This window comes from Sturnira hondurensis, unplaced genomic scaffold, assembly GCF_014824575.4.
Source record: "Sturnira hondurensis isolate 20B ecotype Veracruz unplaced genomic scaffold, ASM1482457v3 Scaffold0010448, whole genome shotgun sequence".
NCBI lineage: Eukaryota > Metazoa > Chordata > Mammalia > Chiroptera > Phyllostomidae > Sturnira > Sturnira hondurensis.
Window position 1 is genome coordinate 2940317 of NW_028083079.1, and position 26169 is coordinate 2966485.

At 50.5% G+C, this 26169-nt stretch overlaps 1 protein-coding gene across 2 annotated transcripts in view; it reads right to left on the bottom strand.

Moving 5' to 3' along the window:
* The window catches only part of ASTN2 (astrotactin 2), an 829294-nt gene that overhangs the window by 237870 nt on the left and 565255 nt on the right, over positions 1-26169 (bottom strand). For both annotated transcript variants that reach the window (XM_037059148.1, XM_037059147.1), the window contains exons 14-16: positions 7758-7882; positions 3269-3373; positions 100-279 (exon numbers count right to left, since the gene is read on the bottom strand). In XM_037059148.1, the coding sequence (XP_036915043.1) occupies positions 100-279; positions 3269-3373; positions 7758-7882 (410 nt within the window). The remainder of the gene's footprint in view (positions 1-99; positions 280-3268; positions 3374-7757; positions 7883-26169) is intronic.

Here is a 26169-nt window from a genome sequence, read left to right on the forward strand (position 1 = left end):
CAGTTTACATACTGCAGAGCTGGGATGTGGCTATCTCCCCAGCAGTCTTAGGTCCACACCCCACCTGGTTGCCACCCCCAGGAAGCGCTCCAGGCTTACCTTTCTGGTACTGCAGCCACAGCTGCTGCTGGACCTTCTTGCTGGGGAAGTGGATGATGCAGGTGAGCTCGGAGCCATAGAGGGCCTCTGCGATGTAGTGGGAGCCATAGTGCTGGATGAAGGTCAGCAGCTCCTCCCGGCTGCTCTCCTTGGTCAGGATCTTGAGGACGTTGGTGAAGCCTGAACAGAGAAGGAACATGGGAAGGTGGTCAGAGTTTGGAGTTTTGTGGCTAGTGAACTATAAGTGGCAAGGGCCTCTTTCTAGCGTGGGTTTGGTGCCTTATCCCTCACCATAGTGTCAGCCTGATGGCTGCACTAGTCCAAACACGAGCAGCATCCCCTCACCTAACATAGCAAAGGTCACGCTCTCTGGTGGGCACCCAGGACACTGCTCAAGAGGGAATTGATGAGGGAGGAAGAACTAATGCTCAGTGCCCTGGATCATAGGGGCCTTAACGTCACAATCGGGAAGTCAAAGCTGATGAGCTGCTAACATGTATCAGGCACACTGCCAAGCATTCTACCCTCTTTGAGTACTTTAACCCTGGCGCCCGCTCTGCAACCCACCACAACAACTCCGACTGTGGAGATGAGCAAGTCAAAGCTCAGACCACACACGGACCTGCCTTGGTCCTCCAGCCCCGGGAGGTGGCTAGGACTCCAGCCCACTTCCACTGTCACCCCAAAGTGCTTGCACTGTCCACTGCACCCGGTCCTCCAGGGCTTGACCTGTCCACGGCTAGGGCCTGGGGGCTGCCCTGGCCCGGGCTTGGCAGATACTGGGCTTCCTCTTATCTGATTCTTGGCTTTGCTCCCTGCGATGCCGATTTCCTTTCTATCTCGGCCACGGCCTCCCTAAACAGCCGTATGTTCTCCTGTACATCGCCAAGGGACTCTTTGCTACGCTGCTGCCCTCCGTCCATGGCCAAAGAGACCTAAGTCCTCAGTGCCCAGCATGGGGTGCTACAACCACTCAACAACCACAGGTCCCCCTCCCTTGCCTTCCCCCAACACCCAGGTCTATTCCTCCAGGAGCCTTAAGATATTCCCGGGTCCCTCCCGCTACTGAATAAAACCGGTACCCTATCCTATCCGAGCATCCCAGGCCTCCAAAGCCATCTCCCACGAGCCACCTGCATCAGGCTTTACCCCCACCTAAGTCAGTTTTCTTATCTCTCCTGAATATGACATAGGATTTCCACTATCCTTTCTTCATTTCTATCCCTTATCTTCCCTCCAACACATATACACACACATACATACCACCAACTTCACCCTCTCCCACCTCCTGCCTAAGTCTTACCTGTGCTTCAAGACCCTGGGATGTCACCCCGCCTCTGAGGAGCCTTTCCCAGAATCCTGGCCAGTGTAATTCTTCTCTGTCCCTCCAACATGCTCCACCTCAAAAACACCAGCCCCCTCCCACCGGCCTCGAAGTCTGCACGCACGTCCTGCCTACCCCCACCCCAAGCAGGTCCAGGGCACAGTTCAAGACTGGGCAGGCACACCCATCACCGTTGTTGCAAGAACAGCCAACTCCACCACATCGGAGTAAAATGTAAACGAGCAAGTGCTTTTCAGCATTACAAATGAGCTCCAATTTGCCAACATTTTTATTTACAAGGGGGTTCTCGGGAGTGTCATTATTGATTAATTAGAGCAGATCCACCTTTGTAGTTCCAACAGGAATATCGCAGTCTCTTTCAGAAGTGCGACGTGAAGGTGTGTGTGTGTGGGGGGGGGGCAGAACAGTGCTTAAAGAACGGGTGCTCGATTAGAACAATCTCTCTCCATCAACCTGTTAACTCACGCAACCGGGTAATTAATACAGCCGTGTTAATGATGAGGTGGTGTCTGTTAAGTAATAAATAACACCATGGAGATGCCTCGTGGCTCTCTATCCAGGCGGGCAAGACTGTAATCAAATCCCCGCTCGGCTGCTGTTCTGCTACTCTCTCGCTGTGTGATCTTGGGCAAGTCACCTAACCTCTCTGACCCTCCGTTGCCTTCCCTGAAAAAGAGAGGGACGAACATGCCTTCTTTGCAGGATGGATAGAAGTCCTAAGACATAAAATGTCAGGACGTTCTGGCTGATGTCAGCAATAATTACTATTTGTGCTTCTCGGAGGATAAAGTCCTCTGATTCCCAGGCTAAACAAGCGACGTGTTCGTGGACAAAGGATACTGAAAAAGACAGAGTAAGAAAGGAGCCAGTGGATCACCAGGACACATGGGGACCAGACCCCAGGGGCCCAATTTTAAGTAAGGGCCAGGGTAAAAAACCCTAGGTCAGGCCCCGTGTTTCTCAAGTCCGTCACCCATTCCTTACTTTTCTATTTTCATTTATATATTCTTAATTCCCTCACGAAACATCAGCACCAACCATGTGCCGATTCTCTGTTACAGAGACTAAAGGCACAGAGGACCCAAGCTCCGCCCGCAGCCTCAGATCTGTGGGTGAGACAGGAGGGATTCGGATATGAATGAAGCACTTGTTAGGGCTTCACGATAGGTAGTCGCTCAGAGGGAATTTCTCGAGTTATTCTGGGGGGAAGGGAGAATGCGGGAGGTGCCTCTGACTATTGCAGGACTCCCTGGGCAAGGAGGTCCAGACAAAGGGAACAGCGTGTGCAAAGGCAGAGAAAGAACCTGTCCCATTTGCAGAATGACACATTGTCACCTCCAGTTCGGGCTCGGGATTCCCATGGGTGAGTGTGAACAATGCATAAGTGTGTGTGTTGGGAGGGTGGGTGTGTTATAGTACAGGGAAGGGCAGGAAAAGAAATCAGCGGGGAGAAACCAGAGGAGTCAGGGCCCGAGAACTTGCAGTCCACGAACTTGAACTAATTTCAAGAACATAAAGGGGGCACAGATTGCTGTTTACCCTCCCTCCTACTCCTCCTTCTACACCCTGCTCAGACACTCCTTCCTCCCGGAAGCCTCTTTGACTTCCCAGAATGGATACTTCTCGCATGGCTGTGCCATCATTGTGCTGGCTCTTCCTCGGTGTGTCCATAGCACGGTCCGTCTGCTTGTCCACTCGCTCTCCTCGTGAGCTCCGGAGTGGCGGGCTCCCCAGTGCCAGCCCAGATCCTGGCACACCCTAGGTCCTCGGAAACAGGTGCTGAATTACACCAAGTCCCCTGGCTTCCCCGGGTGGCGTCCTCACCTGCTGAGAGGGTGATGGTGCTGAGCTTCACACGGTAGAGGTTGCTCCGGACCCTCCACTGCTGCACCATGGGGTAACCCATGGCCTCGTCATACCTGATGTCTCCTGGGGGAGGGAACGAGAAGGCCACGTGAGCCAAGCATTTAGAGGCCTGGAGTCGCATCCCCCACCCCCATCCTGCAGCCCTGGGCTGTGAGTGTTGGCCACTTCTTCTAAATCGGCAGGGACTGGGCCTCGAACTGCGGCCCTCTCAGGGCTGACGACTTTACCTATAGCCCAACTCCAGGCCTCTTCCCGGCCTCCACGTCAGCCCCAGCGCTGCTTCTAGTCCCCGCACAACAGCCTGCAAGACCCCTTTACCCTGCAAACAAGAGGGCGTGTACAGTCTCATCCAACCCTGCTGGCAACTTGCCATGGGAAACGAGACCCCTCAGTGCCTCAGTTTCCCCAGCTGACCTTATTCCACAGGCACATTATGAGACTCAAACCAGGCAACTGGAAATGCTGTATGGAAGGGCCAGGGTCACTCAAGTTCAGCCCATTCATGTGTACGGTCAACGGCTGCCTTTCCAGGGTGGCGGCAGAGTGGAACAGCTGTAACAGGGGCCACTGCAAAAGCCTGACCCTGTCCACCCCTTTATGTCTGCTGACCCCTGTGTCGGCCACTGTTTCCGAACACGGGAACGTGAGTTAGTCGCAGGTATCGTGCAAAACGCACACTAAAGGTTCCCATTTCTAGTAAGACTAAGACATGCTGGCCAAACAGAGCTAAACACTTTGAAAACCTCGAGTTTCTCAGGACTTTGAATAGATGGATGTGCATGGAAAGGCTCCACAAAGGGGAGGTGCAGCGTTCTGCAGACTTCTTGGACCACGGAACCCCTTCTCTACAGAGACTCCACTGGAACTCACATCCCACAGAATATATTTGGGGAAGCAAGGGGAGGTGGGAGGGGAGAATGGAGGGGGAGGGGGGAAGGGTTTTCAGGAACAACGAGGAAGGACACATCAGGGGAGGGAGGTGGGGATGCCTGGGTTGGGCGGTAGTGGTGGGGGGAAGGGCAGACAACTGTACTTGAAAACCAGTAAAATATTTTTTAAAAATAATACAAAAAGAAAACATAACAAGAAAATGTCAGCAAGTGGTTAACGCTGGGTGGTGGTTGTATGAAAGATTCTAGTTTTCTGACGTATATTCTTCTCCATTTTCTAAATTTCCTACTCGGAGCATTTCTAACTCCTTTTTTTTTTTTATAATCGGAGAAGAAATACATGAATAAGGCTCGCCACATCGTCGGTTATTATCATTGTTGTTACATATCCTCTGCGCGGGCGGGCACATTTTCTCCCCTTTCCTCTTGCCCCCTGGTGAGGCGGCGCTTACAGAGACACTTGGTACTGAGATTAAAATGAGAATCTCGTTGGAACAAGTGATTTCTTCCTGGACGTTACTGCAGTATTAAAGCTGTCCATTACTGTCAACTTTTTTTTCTCCTCCTTAGTCTTTTCAAATATAATATACTTTTTTCCAGAGGCTTTCATTTTAAAGTAAAATATTCATGATCCCCCAAGATATGTCCATTGGAGCGAGGTCATTTTGTTACAAATATGTCCTCTCTGTTTATCTGCTCTGCCTGTCCTCTCCTTCCTCCACAGAGGCCAGGGGGAGGGCACCCCGGGTGGGGGTGGGGTGTGTTTAGGGTCAGGGCAGAGAGACAGAAAGCAGTACGTGTGGGGAAAACCAGACTCCAGTGTCCAGGCAGCATCTATTCCTGCTCGTCCTGGTTCAAANGGACGTTACTGCAGTATTAAAGCTGTCCATTACTGTCAACTTTTTTTTCTCCTCCTTAGTCTTTTCAAATATAATATACTTTTTTCCAGAGGCTTTCATTTTAAAGTAAAATATTCATGATCCCCCAAGATATGTCCATTGGAGCGAGGTCATTTTGTTACAAATATGTCCTCTCTGTTTATCTGCTCTGCCTGTCCTCTCCTTCCTCCGCAGAGGCCAGGGGGAGGGCACCCCGGGTGGGGGTGGGGTGTGTGTTTAGGGTCAGGGCAGAGAGACAGAAAGCAGTACGTGTGGGGAAAACCAGACTCCAGTGTCCAGGCAGCATCTATTCCTGCTCGTCCTGGTTCAGATCGAGCATGGAGGGGCTATTGGCAAGTGGGCCCATCCCAGGGGAGGTGGGCAGAACACATAGACTGTTGATACATCCAAAAAAAAAAAAAAAGACAATACTACCTGTGGTTCCCAAGAAATTACCAAAATTGTCTTCCCTGCCTCTTAGTCCATCACCCCAGGCCTCCTGTAAGTGGTCATCACTCCACCCGTCGCTGGCCCTGGTCCCCAGCCCTTCCTGGATTCCAGCATGGAACAAAACTCCTTTAGTGGGATGTCAGCTTCTTGAGGCTGACACTGCAGTCTGCATTTTCCCACTTCTATGGAGCCTAGAACAGAGCCTGATGTGCGACAGGCTCTCAGTGAATAGCAATGTATTGGCCCGCGCCCATTCAGATGCCATCCCTGGTCTCCTTCAGAACCTGAGCCCCGTCTCACCCGACTCTACCCTAGATCCCTATTCATGGGTTAGGGGTAGAAGGAAGCTTTGAGACAGGGGAAGATATTTCTTCCTGATAATTAAAAAGAAATAACTCTTAAAATGGAACAGTTCTTTCATTAGGACACTTCCAAAGACTTCTGAATCAAACAAATCACCCTAAAAACTCATACTACTCATGTGGAACCACAGTGCACCAGCATGTTATATCCATGATCTCCAATTCTCACGACAGTCCTGAAAAAATAATTGTTATACCCCATTTTTTCAGAAGAAGAAATCGAGGCTCAGAGAGGGAAACTGCCCGAGGACACCCAGCAATCAGCGACAGATCAAGGGTCCTTCCCATTAGAGCATGGCACCTCCCCAAGGACTGTGGCAATATGGCTGCAGGAGGTGGTGAACCCCCTGTCACTGGGGATATGCAAGAGGTCCGACCACTCAGCAGGGGTACTGCAGACTTGATATCCTCACCAGCAAGGAGGAGTGGACTAGGAGCCCTTTAGGGTCTATGTCAGCTCCGAAATTATGTGATCTTATGAACAATAAAAATTAAGAAAGACAAAGCCGTTTTTAGACATATTTTACAAAACACTTTTACATCCACGATTTCCTGTGATCCACATCTGGGCCCCCCTGAAGCGGGGCAGGTCGGGGAGATGGTGCAGAACACTGAGCGCAGCATCAGCATCGGCACTGAGGCCAACCGGGCTTCAGTCCTGACTCCACAGTAGACTAGCTGTGTGGCCTCGGAGGGGTTAAACGGCTTCACTAACCAGTCTAAGAGGGGACCGTAACAGCCTCGCGGTTCGCACGGACTAATGCGTGCACAGTGGCTGGGGCCCCGGAGCCTCTCGGCACGTGTGGGTTCTGCCCGGTCTGAGATTACTCGGCTTGGATGAGGTTTCCAGAGCTTGCGGGTGATAGTGGGAATGAAACCTACATCTGTTGTGTTTCGGGATCGTCCCTGAGCGGACAGTTTCCCTCTCAGCAAGGTGGCCCAATCATTCCTCAGGCTGACCCTTGTCCCCGGGGCAGTGTTGAGATAACTGACTACTGTATCAAAAAGGCAGGTTCGGGGCCCTTCTGCCTTAGGAAAGTCCCCACGCAAAGGGTTGGAGAGAAACTTGGACAAGGCCGTGAGGAACTGGGAAAGGCATTGTGGGGTGGGACCGAAATACGGAGCCCCGGGAGAGGCTGCACACGACAGCTTGTCAATAACAGAGACAGAGCTGCAGAGCGGAGTGGAAAGGGCAGAGGACCCAGAGCCAGGGCACTTGGTTCTAGTCCCCACAGATCTGCTGTGTGACCTTGGGCTAGTGCCTTCACCTCTCTGAGTCTAGATTCCTCATTGGCAAAATGGGAAAAATAATACCCACCCTGCAGGATGGCTCGGGGCCGATGATCAAAAACAAGCTGCTCTCAAGTGACAGGGGCTGTGGTTGGAGGGGGGGTTCCACTGATTTTCTTTTAGAATGGTTTAAAAATGAACCTTATGAAATAAGCCAGACATGGACAAATACTCCCTGATCCATGTATATGCAGAATCTAAAAAAGCTGAACCCGTAAAAGAAGAAAGTAGAATGGTTCGGATTGGGGAGATGTTAGTCAAAGGGTATGAAGGTTCAGTAACACAGGACGAATGAGTTCTGACGATCCAACGTACAGCACGGTGACTACAGTTCGTGATATTCTAGTGTGCACTTGAAATATGCTAATAGAGTAGACCTGGCTGGGGCTCAGAGTCTGGAGTCCCAGACAGGCCCCTAGGGTCTGCCGGCACATAGTAGGAGCCCCAGAAACGGCAGGTCCCTCACGAAGGAGGAGGCCTGGCAGAGCCTGTCTTGGAGGTGCTGAGGACTGATACGCACCTGGAGACTAGGGGTCTGGTCTGGAAGGCGGGGGAGGGGTCCGCGTGTGTGTCTTACCAGTGAGCAGCTGGAGGTCCGGGAGGGGCTCGGAGAGGACCCCCCGGCACTGCTCCTCCACCGGCAGTGGGATCACCAACAGCCCGTCGGCCAGCTGAGGGAAGTCCTTGATGAAGTTGTTCTCCCTGTGGAGAGGAGCAGAGACGCTTGCAAATGGAGGAAGCGGAGGCTGCTGGGGGCCACCAGGGCAGGAGGCTGGTACTCCAAACGAGACTCCGGAGTGGGCAGGTGGCTTTGCTGCACCAGCGCTGGCTCCCAGAATCCCAGCTCGGAGATCCTGGTGCTAATGACAGGCTCAGAATCCACGCAGGTGGGGCTCAAGTCACTCACCAGCTGTGCCACCCTCAGTGAGTTCCTGAAGGTATGGGTGTTTGTTTGTTAAGGTAGAAGGACCCTAAGAGATCTTTTAGATCAAACTCCTCCTTTTCGAGAGGGGGACACCATGGCCAGGAGAAGGGCAGTGACTCACTCAACAACAACCAATGGGTTATAGGCAACCCCAGGTGTCCCAACTCCCAGGCTGGTAATCCTCCTGCCCTAAATTCGGTGCCTCTATGGGTGGCCTCAGGTCACTGAACCCTGGATAAGGAACCCTAATCTTAAGGGGGGGCTCAGTACTAGTGTACCACAGAGGGTCAAACTTTCATCTTCTAGAAAACAGACCTGACTGAAATCAGAACAGCCTGCCAAGAGAAGTAGTGAGCTTCCTGTTTCTGGGAGTATGCAAGCAGGAAACTGGATGGCCATGTGGCATGGAGAACATCGAGGGCATTTCTGTATTAAAACCTGATTCTTGAGATCCTCAGAGTCACAGACATTGATTATAATAGGAGAGGAGGAGGAGAGAGGAGGAGAAAAACAAAGGGAGGGGGCGTTCATCGCCTCATTGGCAACCGTGAAATGAGCATCAGAAAGGGGAAGACATCAATCTGTGACGCCAAAGCAGTGCCTTTGAAGCCTGGGTCTCGGGCCCTCCAAAAGCAGCTGCACAAGCGATGGGGTGGCCTGGGTTACCCCCCAACCCCGATTCCTGCACACCCCACCTCAGGGACCTGCAAAGCTCGCCATCCCCTGATTTCTTCGGTGAACACCTCCTCCGTGCCGAACCCCAAAGCAGGTCAGAGCCCAGAGGAGGAGACGTCACCCCCACCTCAGCACCCCGGCTTCTTCATTTTCATCATTCCCACTAATCACTCCGGACCATTTCTTCATTGATTCTTACAACTTGCTAGGATCTGGCTAAGCACTTTCCATCCTTTTCATCGTTTAACCTTCACCTGCAAGATCATTACTGTCCTCATCCTACAGCTGAGGAAGAATGAGGTTCCGATTTAAGAGGCGGCAGGGTCGGGATGGGAACCCAGATCTGCCTGAAGGCAAACCTGGTGAGGTAAGGGCTGGGCCGGGACTGTCTGCCAGGCACGCTCGGGCACCGTGGTGCGTTTCCGGGCCTACGTGTGTACATTTAAGTGTGCTGTGCTGTGTGCCTGTGATCATGGCATCTGTCTAGGTGTGGGTTTGTCGTTGGTCTTTGATGTTCCTGCAGACCTGAATCTTCATGTCAAATCCTTTCCGGTGCTGTTTCTATAATCCCGGCGGAGGGAGGCACAGAGCCATCCTCTCCACACCCATGCACCCTCTTTCTCCAACCCCCCCCTGCCTCTGGTCAAGCCAGGCTTCGGTCTGTGGGCAAATCCAAGTCCAAAGGGACAATGGGAGGAGCACAGTGGGCAACTCAGGATGGCTGGGGGCCTGGCTCAGGATGCTCCTGCGTGAAGGAAGGCTTTCCCCCTGAACTTCCAGGGATCAGGGAAGGTCCTGAAGAAGCACCTGAGAAAAAGGGAGAAGATGGAGGAAGGATGGGAGTTCACAGGCCAGTGTGCACGGCTGGGAGGGAGGCAAGGATGAAGCAGAGAGGGACAAGACAGCACCAGCAAGGACCCAGGATGGTCCCCCAGGAGTGGGCCCATTCACAGCCACGGGGGTGACGGCCGTCCTGTGAGGCCTCCGCCAGCAGAGGGCGCCCAGGGCCTTCGCATCAATTAGCTGTCTCAGGAGGCAACACAGAGGTGCGAACCTCCGCGTGGGAAAGTTCCCCTGGGCTGAGAGTCTCAGTCGGAACCCAGAGAGCAGCTTCAGAATCCACCCACCTGGGAAAGGTGATGGGGAGGCTGGCAGGGAGCTGGCTGAAACTCAGTCGGAAACCAAGTTCCGATTCTCAGAGTCTGTGACTCAGTGAGTGTCTGTGTGTATAGTTAAAAACTACCAGGGAACTAACTGATCCTAATAATAGGAAGATAGGAAGAAGAATGCACAATATTTATTGATTGATCATATTTGTGGATCATCATCTATATTCTAGGTAGTGTGCCAAGATATAGGGGGTTGGCCAAAAAGTCTATTTAGTTCTTTTCTGTAAAATACGAGACACGTTTTTCATTTTCACTAATAACTTCATTGGTTTGATATTTTGAGTATGTCACCTGTCTCCAACGTGGCAGAACGCTGATTGTTCTCCATTAACGCCTCAATTTGATCCCTGTCCACTTCAACTGGTCTGCCCGAAGGTGGAGCATCGTCCGGAGAGAAATCCCCAGCACGAAACTTCACAGACCACGTCTGACACATCCAAGCACTCACCGCACCTTCTCCATACACCGCACAGATCTTTTTCCGTGTTTTGCTTGCACTTTTAACTTTCTTGAAATAATAAAGCATAATATGCTGAAACTGTGGAGTTTTTCCTCCCACCTTCGATTCTGAAATGGCTACACAGAAGTTCGCCAATTTTGATACGTTTTTTTAAAATGCACAGGGATATGACAATACAACCTGACAAAACTGTTTTGAATTGTTTTAAAGATGACAAGGAACTCTCGGAGCATCTTACAGAAAAGAACGATTTGGGGGGGCCAACCCTATGGACATGTCTATATGTGCACGTGTCGTTGTAACTACACGGGAACTCTGTGGGACACCCATTACTCTACTCCCATTTTGTAGGCGAAGATATGGATGATCGGATGCTGTGGAGTTTGTCCAGCTGAGGTCCGCAGTCAGGAAGTGGAGCTGAGACCACACTGCGCCATCAGGCTCCCAGCCTCGTGTCTCCCAGTCCGCAAGTCCACACTCAGTGGTTTGCCTGTGCTCTTGGTCACTGGGATCACCTGAGACCTGGTAGCTCTCTTGTTCACAGTCAGAGCAGACTGTAGATATGGCTGTATGCCTCTGTGTGTGTGTGTGTGTGTGTGTGTGTGTGTATATGCAAAACTGGACACTGCTTTTCAAATAGCCACCGGGCCCTTCTTCCTTTAGATCCATGTTACCCCCTTTTGTAAACCTTTTATAGATATTTTCATATTTATAAAAATATTTTACATCCATGATCTCTTCCCATACATATATAAATATCTATAAAAAACAGTTCCTTCTGGGTGGATAGAATATGGAAATAATTCATCAGATTTTAAAAATAGATCCTGGACCCCCTGGGCTCCATAACTCTGGGAGTGAAAGGCCCCCCCCTCCCCCAACCACCACCGTTCCAGAGATGGCTCTGCACATGGTGGGCGGGCGGGCGGAGACAGCGGTGGGGAGGCAGGGCAGGAGCCTCCACTACGGGAAGACCAGGAGTGAAGGCGAGCACTGCAGGGGTCTCCCAGGCCTTCACAGCCCAGACCCTGCCCACTCCCCCCCCCCAACCAGCCCACCCTGCACCTGGCCAATCCCTACTTATCATTCAGACCACACATTACTTCTCTGCCGTAGAGAAATCTTCCCAGGACCAGCTCTCCTGTTACATTCTCTCACAGCATCTCGCTATTTTGTTCCGTGAAGAGCTTCACGGTTCCTAACCACAGGCAGGCTCATGGGGACCTTATTGGATACTTACCGGTCCCACTGGACTCTGGCTCCTTGGGACCACGACTATGCCTGTCCCATTTATGGCCACCCCCCACCCAGGGCCCAGCACTGCGTGTGTTGCATACAAACTGGACACTCAGTGAATGTTTGTCAGGGGGACAAAGGGAGGAAACCGAGAGCACAAGGAATGGGTGTACGACCTACGTCTTTTGACAGAGTCCTTTCTGATGTTTTATCGCGGGGTTCCAGCACGCTTCAGGAGTCAAGGGATGTGGGGGCGGGGTGCCTAAAATCCCAGCCCTTCCACAGGGAGCTAGTGTCTTCCTCTGACTTCTCATGTGTGTAGGCCCCCTGGCTCCTGTGGAGCTCAGACAGAGGCCCTCACCCCTGCGCCAGTGGGGACTAGACAGGAAAAGCAGTCTCTCTAAGCCAGGCTTGGTCAGACCTCCCACTCTCGGTGTGCGGGCGTGTGCGGGCGTGCGCGGGTGTGCATTCACGTCACGTCGGGGTGGAGGTACAGAGGACGAGAAATGCCAGCAGGAGGCAAGAGGCCTTGCGAAGATACCTCCTCTTCCATGAAACCATTTCATTTCCCCCCGTCTGGAACACATTTTTGCTATCACTTTCCTGTCGTGTACCCCGTTTGTGCGTGAGTTCCAGAAGTGGCCCTGGGGTCTGCTAGGGGGAAGGTCGTGGGCTCACAGTCATACAGACACGGATCCCAGTTCGGGCTCGGTGAGCCTTGGGGAGGTCACTTATGGCTCTGTGAGCCTTGGTGACTTCATCTGAACCGAGGGCATAGTGAGTGTAACTCCGAGGGGTTGGGAGGAGGGTTTGTGGAAAGGTGCCTTTTCCTGAATCCCACACTGAATTGTGAATCTCCTGAGAGCCTCAGGGAGCCCAGCCCAGGGCCTGCTCGCACTTTGACGCCCTAAGTGTCTCGTCAGATTGTATGTGCAGGTGAGGGCCAAGCCTCTTCGCCCTCCACGCCTCCATGTGACCTCAAAGTGGCCCCAACCTGCAGGGCATGTCCGCGGCAGATGCGCCTGGTCTGTTTCCCTCCCATCGGCCACACTGAGAGCAATAGCCAGCCAGGGGTGCTGGGATCCACCACCACCCTCCTCCCCCCTCCCCAAGGTTGTCCCCCCCTCTGGCTGCCCCCTTTTAAGAATATGTGTGAGTGTTTGGGATACATTAATACACAGCCACCAGCACGCTGGAGCCCATCAACCCTCAGTTCGGGGGAAATTAGCATTTAAATTGAGGTATTTCAGGGAAGTAAATCATCCCGGAGAAGGAGAAGCCAGCGCTGTCTGCAGCCGGTTCTTAGTGGAAGGAACACTAGGAGTGTTGAGTTTGCAGGAAAGAGGCCACTCTCCCTGGCCCCCCACAGGCTGCCCAAAGCCACTGAAAAGTGAACTCTCAATGCTGACGCAGACATCTCCCTTGGTTTAAACCTTCCTCCATCCCTCACCCCCTACTACACGTGAGCCTTTCTGTTCCGTGTGGGCAGGAGACTTCAGCTGAGATGTGATTTCCTCTGTGACCAAGCAGCTGGGGGCCCCTTTCTGACGGTGGCTTTGTCGCCATCTGGCTGGATGGTTTGGGGAAGCCACCACTCTCTGCCTCTGGAACAACTGGGAGGGGTGGAAGGGTGGAATACAGCGCTGACTTCTCTGAACCCCAGACTGAAGGCACTGGGTCAGATCCTGCCCACCCTGTAGGTGCAGGAGTCTCTGGGGTCCCGGAGTATTTGAACAAAGCCCACCCCCAAGCTCTGCCCTTCATAGGGGACACTTAGAAAGCCTGTTCTCACGGGGTCTCCTTCGTCACCATGGGTCTTCATTGAAGTTCTCTGGTCATGCACTGCAGACTTAGTCATTCTTTCGTTTAACCTTTCCTCCATTCATTCATTCAACAAACCTTTATTCTCACATGATGGGCACTGGGAACACGACGACAAAACAGACATTCCCTGTTCTCAGGTTGCCTACAGCCTGGCCGGAGACATGCGAGCAAATGCCTCCTGCCTGTGTGTGCACATGAGTGCCAGGCGAGTATGGTTTTGCAAGTGTTCAAATGAAGCATTTTTCATTCCCCAGGAATGATCGCTGGCCCTGGCACCCACTTGCTCGATCAAAGGCATTCATCCCTTAGGAAGAAAAGCAGAGACCCTCTGGAAAAGGGGGGGGGGTCACTGCTCAGCGCTGCACCTCAAAGCTGGCTCTGGAGTGTCTCGAGCTCGATAATAGTTCTGAAAGCCAACCTGTGCTGGGGATGACGCTTCGGCTACCTATCAAAGCCAAGGCTGGCCCACTCCGATCACGGTCTCACTTTAATGTCCAGATGGTGCCGGCTGCGACCTCAGGGGAGTCCCCACCAGAGGGGAAAAGGAAGGAGAAAACTCTTCTGTTTCCGTTAGTGCTGAGGGATTGCTGAGGAGAGGGGACCGAGGCTGGAGGTTCAGATGTAGGAGCCAACACCCCGTCCCCACGCACTCCCACCTTGAGGGTGGTATCAACTGATTCCTAAGATGCTGACAAGGGTTTGGGGGAAATCCCAGGGCGGGTGAGCAGGAGCAATGGGGTTTGCTGCCCCAGATCAGGTTATAGTCTGGGGTGGGGTTGGGAGACCCTTTACCGAACAAGCCAACAGTAGCTTCAGTGAGTGGCTGGCCACAGGAGACCGAGGGACTAGCAACAATCAGCCCTTCAGTCCTGTACCCACAGGACAGAGAGAAGGAAGCTGATAAGATACCCTGCTTATCCCCCTGACCCTGGAGACAGGGGTGCAGAAGGGGGGGTCAAATTAGAACAAGGGGCTTCAGAGTGTGAGGTCCTTGTGACTCTGAACTTTGACAGTGGATTCTGACACGTTGCCTCCCTCAAAAGACTGCCCAAGACTGTCCATATCACAATGACGGCAACGCCAGGGTCCAGAGCCACGCCCAAACAGGAAATCGCATAGTGACTACCAGCAAGGGTCCAGTAGACCATGTCTGTGCCACCATTCTCCCGTCTGCACCCTGAGGACGGGGCGGAGAGACTGCCAGGTAAGGGAAAGACAGGGTGTGCGAACTGGCAGGGAATTGAACTTCGAATGGACTAAACCGTTACCTTAAAGAGGATATTCTGTATCCTTAATTGGCACGTTGAAATACCTTTTTTGCTATCAATGGAATGGACTGAGGGAAAGACGGTGTCAGCTGTAAAAAACCGAGAAGAGGACAGCATTTTGCATCATGGAATTAGAGTGGGAAAGTATTTTAACCTTTTAATTACTAAACGGATGGTCGTAGGCCAGAGTGAGACAGGTGGAGGTTCCTAAGGAAGGTTTAAAGACGGAGGGAGTGTAGAGAAGGGGCCCTTAACAGTGACTGGGGAGATCTGGCAGGCTCCTTGGAGGAGGTGAGTTTTGACAGATTGGAAGGGACTAGATCAAGGTAGGGAGTTGTGGGCAGGGTCTAGCAGAAAGAAGAGGATGCCCAGAAGGCCAAAGGGGTGGGTGTGCGTGCATGAGAGGGCGGGAAATGGAGACCCAATAGAGTACACCCACACAGCACACGGCGGGTGCTGAGAGAAGCTAAGATGTAAAATCTTTGAGCACAAAGCAAAGGTGGGCTGGGAAGGAGCAGGTGGGGATCCGGTCTTCTGAGCCTTCTAAGCGATGCTGAGGAAAGGTGGGCTTCATTCTCAGGGCCAGGGGACCCGTTCTAGGGTCTTGAGTAGGACAGCAATACTGTCTGACTGGAGCTCTAAGAAGACTGCTTGAAGGCAGGGTGGAGCCTGGGTTGGAAAAGGAACAAACCTGGAGGGAAGGGACCAGTTCTGGGGTTTTGCAGCAACCCCGAGAAGACACAATGGAGAGGCTGTGCGGCAACATTGAGGAGAGGCACAGGTCTGAGAGAGACCCGGGAAGGGGAGCCCGCGGGGCCCTATTGTCAGTTGCACGTGGTGGAGGGTAGAAAAAGGGGTCATGGGATGTGCTGGGCAGCACTGACCCCAGGAGCCCCTCTGTCCCCGATTCCCTATCACTGAGCACCGGAGCCGTCTGGGCACCCTTGATTTCATTGACCACGGCCTGAGAACAGACCGCGTGTCTTGGCCCATCATAGAAATGCTTGCCTCCTGTCTGTTTCCACCAGCCTCGGCCGATCTTGGCTCAACTGCTATGTGGGAGACCTGCAGAAAGACAGCCAGATCTCGAGTAGAGGTCCCAGCATTTCACGAAAGCCCAGCCACCTCCAGAGAGAGGCTCCCAGGGTGGCCATCTCTTCCCAGACAGAATGTAGCTCGTGATCCCTATCTTCCGGGCCATTTTAAGGGTCATGGATGTGAAGCTGCTTCACTGGCTAAACAGTGGTCCGCACTCGGGACCATTCTCACCTCAGCCGATAAAAAGGATGAGAGAGAGAAGACAGGGGCAGGCAAGGTGGAGAACTGACTTCTATAAAGGCTCCTGAGTTTGCAGGACCAGGCCTGGCTACCCATCCATATTCCTGATTCCCAACCCAGAGCTGCCTCCACTATGCATGTCCTCAAAGGTTAGCCAGAAAGACCACTTCACCTGCCAGACCCCATCCGAACTGCGGACTCCTTCAAAGCAGGGGCTAAGCCTGATTCTTCTTTGCAACCAGAGAGACCTCATGGCATCACCCCCTCCAAAAAGCTGTCCCTGAGCCCCTTCTTAAGAAGAAATGCCAGTTTTGCTTCCATGCCACTTGACTTTGCCTCTGATCTCAAGATTACCAGAGTCTGCCAGGTACGGCTGCTCTCTGCAGGTGTCTCCCATCCTGATTCAGGAGCTCTCAGTTGCAGGGGTCTCTTTGTCTGATCCCCCCTGAGCCCACCTCATCCGCCCATCCTGATTCCAGGGCCTGGCAGAGACACAGCACATTAACAGCTGTCTGTTCTGATTTAGACCACCACCCCCTCTCCCGGAGACCACCAGGCAGCCTGTTGCAATGGACTCTCTGCATCCAGCCTTGCCCTTCCCAGTTGTTTACCATCCCACCACCAGCGTGATATCCTGAAATGATGAGCCTAACTCGAACGCATCATCAGCTCCATGTGTCAGCATCCTGTCGCGGCCGTAACAAGTCACCGAAACCTCGGTGGTTGACAACAATGCAAACGTACTATTGCACGGTTCTGTAGGTCAGGTGTCTGAAATGGGTTTCCGCGCTGAAATCATGGCGTCAGCAGGGCTAGCTGCTCTGTGGGAGCTCCGGGGGAGAGAATTCATTTCCTTGCCTTTTCTAGCTTTCTAAAGATGCCCACACTCCCTGGCTCCATCTTCAAAGCCAGCCCAGGCAAGGCAAGTCCTTCTGTTAGCACATCACTTCTTCCGCATTCAGGATCCTTGGGGTTACTTGGATAACCTAGAATAATGTCTATCTCAAATCAGGTGGTTGCCAATTTATTTCCACCTCTATACCCTTCATCACCCTCCGCCATTTAAAGCCATTTAGTCCTAGGATCCAGGGATTAAAAGGTGCATATCTTAGGGTCTGGTATTTTGCTTAAAAGCTCCACCCCCACCCCCCAGGAGGGTGTTGTCAATGCCTCTCCCTTCGTGTGGGAGTTCGTGCCCCTTCTCTTGGCTTCTGCAGCTCCTATCCTCCCCTGTCCCAGCCCTTCACACTGGACTGTTGTGCTTGGCCACTCACTGTCTCCCTCAGTGCATCGAAGGCACAGAGGACAACGGCCTTGTCTGCTTTATTCTGTACTGTGCATCCAGCCCTGGCCCAGTGGCTGAAGCACCCACTGGGGACTCAATAAATGCTTCCTCAGTGAGTGAATGAATGAATGGAAATGTAGGGGAGGCAATCTGATCAGCTGTGGTCCTGCACGCTCTGTCTTGTCCCGTGGAGCCAGGGTCAGTGCCTTATTCTTCTCCTCCTCCCTTCCCATCTCTGCCCTTCTTCCTTACCCAGCCAGCACACACAACAACAAGTTATCATTGTTAAAGCTACCATCTGTTAATTGTTGCCAACGAGGTAGACATTATTCCAAGGGCTTTGCATATGTTTCCTCTCACACTCACAATGACTCACACGGCGAGTACTTGTGTTCCACTTTTTTTAAAAGTGAGCGAGCAGCAGTATAAGGAGGTCAAGTGCACAGAACTTGCAATCTAGAGGTTGAACAGTCTAACTCCATATTCTTAAGAACTATGCAAAAATATGCTAGTAATGTTTCATTTTGCCCCTAAATGAAACACTGAGAAGTGAAGGTTGGCTCCTTGAAAATGCCAGCGCTGACAGAATGTCGCAGAGAAATGCCCTCACTAATAACAGTAACGGCTCTTCATCCAATACATGCCATGCACGGCTTCGCAGGCTTTCTCTCTCCAACCTTCCTGCCGTAGACCGAATGTTTACACGCCCCCAGAATCTACATGATAAAACCTAACCCTCGGTGCAGCAGCATTGGCGGATGGGGCCTTTGAGAGGTGCTTGGATGGATCTTGAAGGTGGAGTCCTCACCAAGGGTGTTGGCGCCCTTGTACAAAACCTCCGAGAACTCCTTGTCCCTTCCACCAAGGAGGACATAGCAAGAAGGTGCCGTCTGTGAACCAGGACACTGAATCTGCTCTAGCCAGACACTGAATCTGCTAGTGCCTTGATCTTGGACTTTCCAGCCTCCAGGACTGTGAAAAATGAACGCTTGTCATTTAAGCCTATAGTATTTTTTTTTAGAAGCCCAAACAGACAACGGCACTTCTCAGCAATCTTACGCATCAGGTATCATCTCCATGATGAAGGTGAGGAAACTAGGAGAGGGGAGGTCACTTTCTTAGGGTCGTGTATGATGAAATCAGGGCGGTCAGCTTCACTCCACCACTCACCTCTCCAACCATGCTCACACCTGTCTCTCTCTCTCCTGCCCCGCCCTCATTCATAGGCTGCTATGCACGCGCGCGCGCACACACACACACACACACAGAGTGACTGGGTTACCCCTTGCACATGCCTTCCCTCTCTAAATGCAAAACAGCCTTCGCAAGCAGCACCAAACTCACTTAAGCATTCCAGGCATGGCCGCCACTAACTCCTGCCCTGGTAAATGCAATCCCTGAAATTGAAAGAAACTGCAGGCTAGAGAAACATTATCTTCTCCTCCATCCCACTACCCTGCGCCTCCTCCCCTGTGTGTGTCAGCACCGGGATTCCTCGTCCTGTCCTAACTTGGGGAACAAGCCACGCTGCTGCTGTCACTGGGGCCTCCGGAGCAGCTTGCTGAACTTCTGCCAATTCTCAAGGGGAGGATTCAAAGGCCCTGAGAACTGGACATAAAACTTTACAGCTAGTGGAGGGGAAATTCTGGTATCACTAGCTCCAGCCTCTGCATTTTTCTAAGTGCTATCACTATCTCTGTTTTTCAGTTGCCGTAGGTACACAGGAGGTGAAGAGGAAAGTCGGCCTCGCCCCTGAGCTCACAGCCCCAGTGCAGGCGAAAGCTCGAAGCCAGCTCCGTGCACAGGTCTGCAGCGTGTGAGTGAGGAAGTGTCTGGCCTGGGTGGCAGCTGAGCCTCTGAGGAAGGGGTGCTGCTCACCCCAAACCTCCCTCTCCAGCCCCAGCCCCCGACTGCAGACTCCACTCTACTTCCCTGAATTCCTGAGGGGGCTCCCTGCTTATTTTCGCACAGTCAAGAGCAGATACCAATATCCCTGTCTCTTTAAAAATATTTCAAGCCCTATTAGGATCTTCATAGCCTCATGTTCTTTTCGGTTCTCAGGGACCCGCCACGCCACATCGCCATTCCTCTCTCTGTTTCCTGGGCAGGAAAGAATTGCATGTGCCCGGTGAGTGCAAGGCCTCAGGCTCCTGATTCTTTCCACCCTCCCTGAATCCTAGGGCGCCCTCACCATTGCTCCTGCCCCCTCGTCCTGCCCTGGACAGGAAGGCAGGTCTGCGAAGCTGTGCCACTAACGTGACCTTGAGGAAGTCATTTCCCAGCTCCAGAGGGGGGTGGGCGGGGGCTCTTTTCACTGTGGGGTCATTTCTTTGAGGAATCTAGCTGTCCCCAATGTCTCTATCAGAGAGGGCTAAGAGAACGCTCCCCCGCTGGGCACTCTGTCTGCTTTCTCATGTTTGGGAAGCAGCCTTGACAGCCAGACATCCCTGGATTTGCCCCCTGGTTCCACCTTCCATTCGGGTATGGCTCTGGTTAAGCCCTAAACTGTGAACCTTCTCTGGGTCTCTGTTTGCTCATCAGAAACAGGGAAATGCGAATCTTCCTGGCCTCTCATACTTGCTATGAGATTAAAAGTCCAGAATATGAGTCGCTTATCAGGAGACTGAGAATAGCAGATGCCCAGTGAATGGTAGCCCTTGCTGCTGTGGAGAGCACAGTTCTAGCAGCTTTATTTATTTAACATCCTCAAAATGTCTGTCTTTCAAAATACATATTTTTTATTGACTGATTTTAGAGAGGGAGCGAGGGAGAGGGAAAAGGAGAAAGAGAAATATCTATTTGATGTTCCAAACATTTATGCATTCATTGGTTGATTCTTGTATGTGCCCTGACTGGGAATTGAACCTGCAACCTTGGCTTATCCAGAGGATGCGCTAGCCAACCAAGCTATCTGGCCAGGACTCAAAATGTCTGTCTTGACTAGGAATTTTAAAAAAGCATCAAATTTTAGAGGTGAAACAGACCTCAAATTCTGTTTTACATCTGTCCAGAAGCTTCTACAGCTTGTCCAAGTTTCATGACGGAGCTTTAATGAGGACTCAGACAGATGGGTGCTAATTTGGAGGTCTTCTTTACATCATGGATTTTTTTTCTGGTGGATTTGATTCTTTCCTAACCTCATACCCTACTCCTGACCTCTGAGAGAGCTATTCATGCTAAAGACAAAACCTCTGCACCACATGCGTGAACACCTCTTCCTACCAGAGCATGCACTGAAAAATACAGTGCAGTTGTCTGTTTCCCTATGTTGGGAGCAGAGACGAACTGCGTCTTCTGTCTCCAGCTCCCAGCAGAGCTTCAGATACATACAAGATGCTCAAAAGTGTTTGGGAAATTGAACCTCAAGTAGGTCAGACTCCAAATTAAAGGAAAAAGATGTTTCAGAACTCCTAACTTAAACCAACAGATAGGAAATATCAAAGCCACATTTTAACTGACCACACAGCATCTCTGCATTTATAATAACTTCATTCCTCATAGTTAGAGAGGAAGAACTTCATTTTCTTTAGTGTTAACATTTAACACCAAGCCATGAGGTGCATTTTAGAAGCAGGACAAGCGGCCCAGGGACAGCTGGTTTGAGTGTAAATTTGTGGCTGGATCGCACCTCTGAAAGTTTCTCCTTTCCTTTTGTCTCTCCCATTCTCCCCAGGGCACCTTGGAAGTCTTTCCTTATAGCTACCTCTAATGAGCTTTGCAAAATGAGAAACCTGCTGCAATAAAAGAAATCTAAAAGCAATTGCATTGTTGTTTGCTCTCTCTCCTCTTTCTCCTTCTCACTTTTTTTTTATTAGTCATTAGCCATGGAGAAAGAAAACCCCCAAAGGCAGAAGAAAGGCAGCAATATTTGCATGTGCCTTCTGCAACAGTGTGCTAATGAGGAGCCCTGACCATCTCTCATAGCCTTTCTTTTTAAATTCCCACAGACCTGACATCGGGGGCTGCCAAATCCAGAACTCAGCTAGACTGGCCATTAGCCAGTTTACATTATGACCAAGGTGAGGTATGCATATTGTTATGGACTACTGGAAACGGTTTTTAAGTGCTCCTTAAAACCAATGGGTGTCAAGACTTAAAAAGTACCTGGGAAAATAGAAATCCAATTAATGAACACGATTTGTGGTCTTTTCAAAATCTGACACCAAAACGTAACTTAACCCAGGTTCTAAAACCCCAGCTTCCACCCAGCTATGTTAGTTACTGGTCATGTTGTCATATGCAATCACATGGTCATGCTGAGCCTTGGGGTTGCCTGCAATAACTCTACCCACGAGCCCTGAGAATGGATCTTAAAATCCACCTCTCACTGGGTATATTACCCTGAGCAAGTTATTTAATTCCAGGAGCCTCAGTTACATCATTTGTAGAATGAGGATCTTAACGGTACCTACTTTTATCGACTCAATTATTAGGATCAAAAGGGGCAATGAATTTTAACAGCCCGGCATATACTTAAGTATGTGGTGGTTACTATTATTATGGCTATTATTTATTTCCTAGTAAGAAGGATCCAGCGTAAGTCTTTTGCAACGTTAGATAAGTTGCCAGATCCTACTAAGCTGCAGCTCTCTCATTTGTAATGGGGACGAAACGCCAATGCTGATGGTTGTGAGTGTGGTGGGATGAAGGGAGATGATGGGTGCAGAATGACATCCGGCACATCACACTATGTGCTCAGTAAATGTTCATTATTACTTATTATTTAATGTGATGGAGGTTTAAAAGACGTAACAGGCAGCAGAAAACCCCAAAGAATCAATCGAAAACAACAACAAAAACCTCCTGGAAGGAATAAGTGATAAGGCAAAGTTTCAGGATACGAGGTTAATATTTGAAAGTCAATGTCTTTTCTGTATGACAGCAAAGAAAAAGAGGAATCTGAAAATGAAAACACACCACACCCTGCCTGGTGTGCGTCAGCTGGGTGGACGCCGTCCCGCAAAGCGAAAGGTCACCGGTCTGACTCCTGGTCAGGGCACGTGCCTGGGGTGAGGGTTTGGTCTCCAGTTGGGGGATGTGCAAGAGGTAACTGATCAGTGTTTCTCTCTCACATCAATGTTTCTCTCTCTCCCCCTCTCCGTCCCCTTCCCTAAAACTAAGTAAGTAAAATCTTTTAAAGCACCACAACACCATTTACACTGGCACTGCACAGGTTGATATACTCAGGTATACATCTAGCAAAATATGTACAAGGCCTGTATAAGAAAAACTATAAAACTTTGATGAAAGAAATCAAAGATCAAACTAAATGGGAAGACATCCCATGTTCATGTTCCATATTGTTAAAATGTCAGCTCTTCCCTATTTGATCTACAGATTCATAAAGTCCCAGCAATTTATTCGGTAGAGATTGACAAACTCATCGTAAGGTCTACTATAGAAAAACAAAAGACCCAGAATCACCTGGCACAAATTGAAGGAGAAAAACAGAGTCAGAGATGGACACTCCCTGACCTTAAGACTTGTTACAGCAGTAGTGTAATCAAGACGGTGTAGTATCAGTAAAATAATATACGGCTTGGTGGCACAGAACAGAGAACCCATAAACAGTCACACAAAACTAACCAGCTTTTGACAAAAGAGCGAAGACCACTCAATGGAGAGCGGAGAGTGTTTTCACCAAATGGTGCCGGAACAGCCACGCAGCCACACACGGCTGCGGTCGGTGGGGAAGAATCTACACACAGGCCCTAGGCCTTTCACACAAATTAACCCCAAATGATCACACACCCAAATGTAAAACTCAGCCTTAAAAAACTTCTAGAAGATAACGCAGGAGACAATCTTAGGGAGAGTGGGTTTGGTGATGTGTTTTTTTAGATACGACATCAAAAGCAAAACATACTAAAGAAAAAAAACTTAGGCTTTGGTAAAATTAAAAACTTATGCTCTGTGAGAGACACTGTTAAGAAAATGAAAAGACAAGCTACAGATTGAAAGAAAATATTTGCAAAACACTTATCTGATAAAAGATGTGTATCCAAATTATACAGAGAACACTTACAATTCCACAATAAGAAAACAAACAACCAGATTTTTTAACAAGGAGCAAAAGAGCTGAACAGATATCTCATCAAAAAAGATACACAACAAATAAGCATATGAATAGGTACATAGCACTTGTCATTCTGAAACTGCAAATCAGTGAATTACCACTACATAACTATTAGAACATCTAAAATTTAAAACACAACACCAAATGCTGGTGGGGATATGGAACAACTGGAAGAGTTCATTGCTGGTGGGAATACAAGTGGTACAGTCACTTTGGAAGGTTGGCAGCTTCTTATTCACACACAAAATTGCAATACTTGTGTCCGCACAAATCCTTGCACCTGAATGTTTATGGGGAACTTATTCTAAAACTTGGAAGCAGCCAACTTACGCTCCAGTGGGTTGACTGGGTAAACAGACTGTGAGAGAACCGTACAATGGGAGATCTTTCTGCAACAAAAGGAAATGAGCTGTCAAGAAAGGGAAATGCATGGATCAAACGTAAAGGCATGTTGCTAAGTGAAAGGAGATGAAAAGGGTTCATACCGCACGGCTCCAACTACACGACATTCTGGAAAATGCAAAGGTGTGGAGACAGTGAAAAGATCGGGAGCTGTCGGGAGTTCAGAGAGGGATGAGTAGGTGGCACGGGAGATTTTTAGGACAGTGAAGCTGTTCCATAGGCTGCTATAACGGTGGATGTGTGGCACGGCATGATACACTGGTCAAACCCATAGTAGAAACTATGGACTTTAGTCAATAATAGTTTATCAACTCCTCCCTTCCCTCACTCACTAGTATCTCTGACTGTGAGATGCTTAGAACAAAAAAAAAATGGTTATCATTGACTCCAATCCCGCTCCTTGGCACATGAAAGAGACTGAGGGGCTTGACTTCAGAGAAACTAAGCTGCTTTCCCAACATCACACAGCTAGTAAGGGACAACTCTGGGATTTGAACCGAGGTTTCTGTTGTGCTATCTACTATGCCACTATACTGTTGCACCTGCTAGATGCTATCTCCAAATTTTGCACCCAAAACAGAGTACTCCCACTCACAGCATCTCTTGAACTTGGTAGAGCTACTTCCTGTCCATAAGGCCAGACTCCCTCCTTGCATCTTGTGGGGACTTCCTTCTCCAGAGCAGCTCCTAGTGAGGAGGCAGATGGGACCACTCCCGGCAGGTGGTGGCGAGCCTGGAGTCTCTGTCCTCTGGAGTCTCTGTCCTCGTGTTGCAGGATGTGGTGACTCACCTAATATCCTTCCTTCCCCCCAGGAAACCAAGAAACCAGCACTTACCCAGAGTGCCTTCCCACTCTGTCAGCAAGCCAGACCATATGGTTAATTAGCTAAAATTTGTGACCGCATCTGTGATGCTATTTTTCTTTTTGGCATGTGCGAACTTAATTACTAAAGCCATGGGAAGCTCCTGGCCCGTGGGGAGTGTGGTGGGGATGGGGGTCATAGGGCACACCGGGGGCTCAGGGAGTGAAATGGTTGAGGGCCTGAGAACTTGAGGATGGAGAGGGCCCTCTCTGCCGTCTGAGGATGGGGAGTTTACGGTGGTTGCATTGACTCCAGGACATGTTGTCATAAGGCCCCATCTGTAAATGTTGGCAAGCATCCACAAAGAGAGGCCAACCTGCCCACGTGGTGGACTGCAGGGTTCCCTCTCTGGGGATCCACTGCCCTTCAAATTCTACCCTCAGTCACTCCACAGAGTACCTGTCTCCCCAGCACGGAACCACTGTCTCGCCAGCATGTGAGACAGGGCCTGCCACACCGAAGGTGTTCAGTAAAGAGGGTTGACTGGCCCAGGGAAGGAACTACCTCTTCTGAGCCTTGGCTTCCTCATTTGTGGGATGAATTGTAAATGTTACATTCTATCATTCTGTTAGGATTTAATGAAATAAAATATAGGTAGCACCTCTCACAGACCCTGACATAATGATAGGTGTTCAACAAGAATTTGTTGAACGAACGAACGGACGGACGGACGGACGGATGGACGGATGGATGGATGGATGGATGGATGGAAGGATGGATGAAAGAACAAGAGAATCAGAGAGCCACTGAATGCCAGGACTGGAAGAAGCTGGAGAGATCAGAATCCAGTCCAGTCCTCCCTCCGTGCTTCAGTTTCCTCATCTGTAACATGGGGACAATAAAATCACTTACCCTTTTGAGTGGCTTGAGGATTAAAAGAAATCACTGATGCAGACTTTCTAGCAGAGTACCTGGAGTATAGTAAGCACTCAACGAATACTATTTGTTTTTGATGCTGTTGTGAAGAACAATGAAATGGAGACACTTACTGCTGGTGAGGGAAGGACCTCGACTAAACAGCATCAGTTTGTGGTATATCCTGGACCGTACCCCAGGGCTCCCCCTCTCCTCCCACACTGCTCTTTTCTGAGCATGATGTGTTGGTGCCACGCTCAGGGCTCCAGGGCTCATTGGATGGATGTGCGCTACCTCACAGAGGTCACTGGTATAGTGAGGGAGACAGAGCCTGCACTTCGGGGAACACCAGACTAAGAAGTCAGTCCGAGTCAAGGGCTGCTTTGACCAATGTCGACAAAAGAGGCTTGTCTCTAGAGGGGGGCTCTTTGGGGCTTTACGTATGGTTTTGCTGATTGTGCCCCTGCGGAGGGTGAAGTCCAGCTTGGCTCTGCAAGCTGGGCTTGATGCCCACGCAACTGTGTGTCTGCCAAGGGAAGTCTCCTTTACCTCATTCAAACGCAGGTGTGCAATTGGCAGCTGTGGCCCTGTAGCTTTCTCTGGGGTCCATGAATAGCTTAGGGGCAGAACTTGAACCTCAGAACACCGGGGCAGAGGTTGCTAAGAGCAGGAA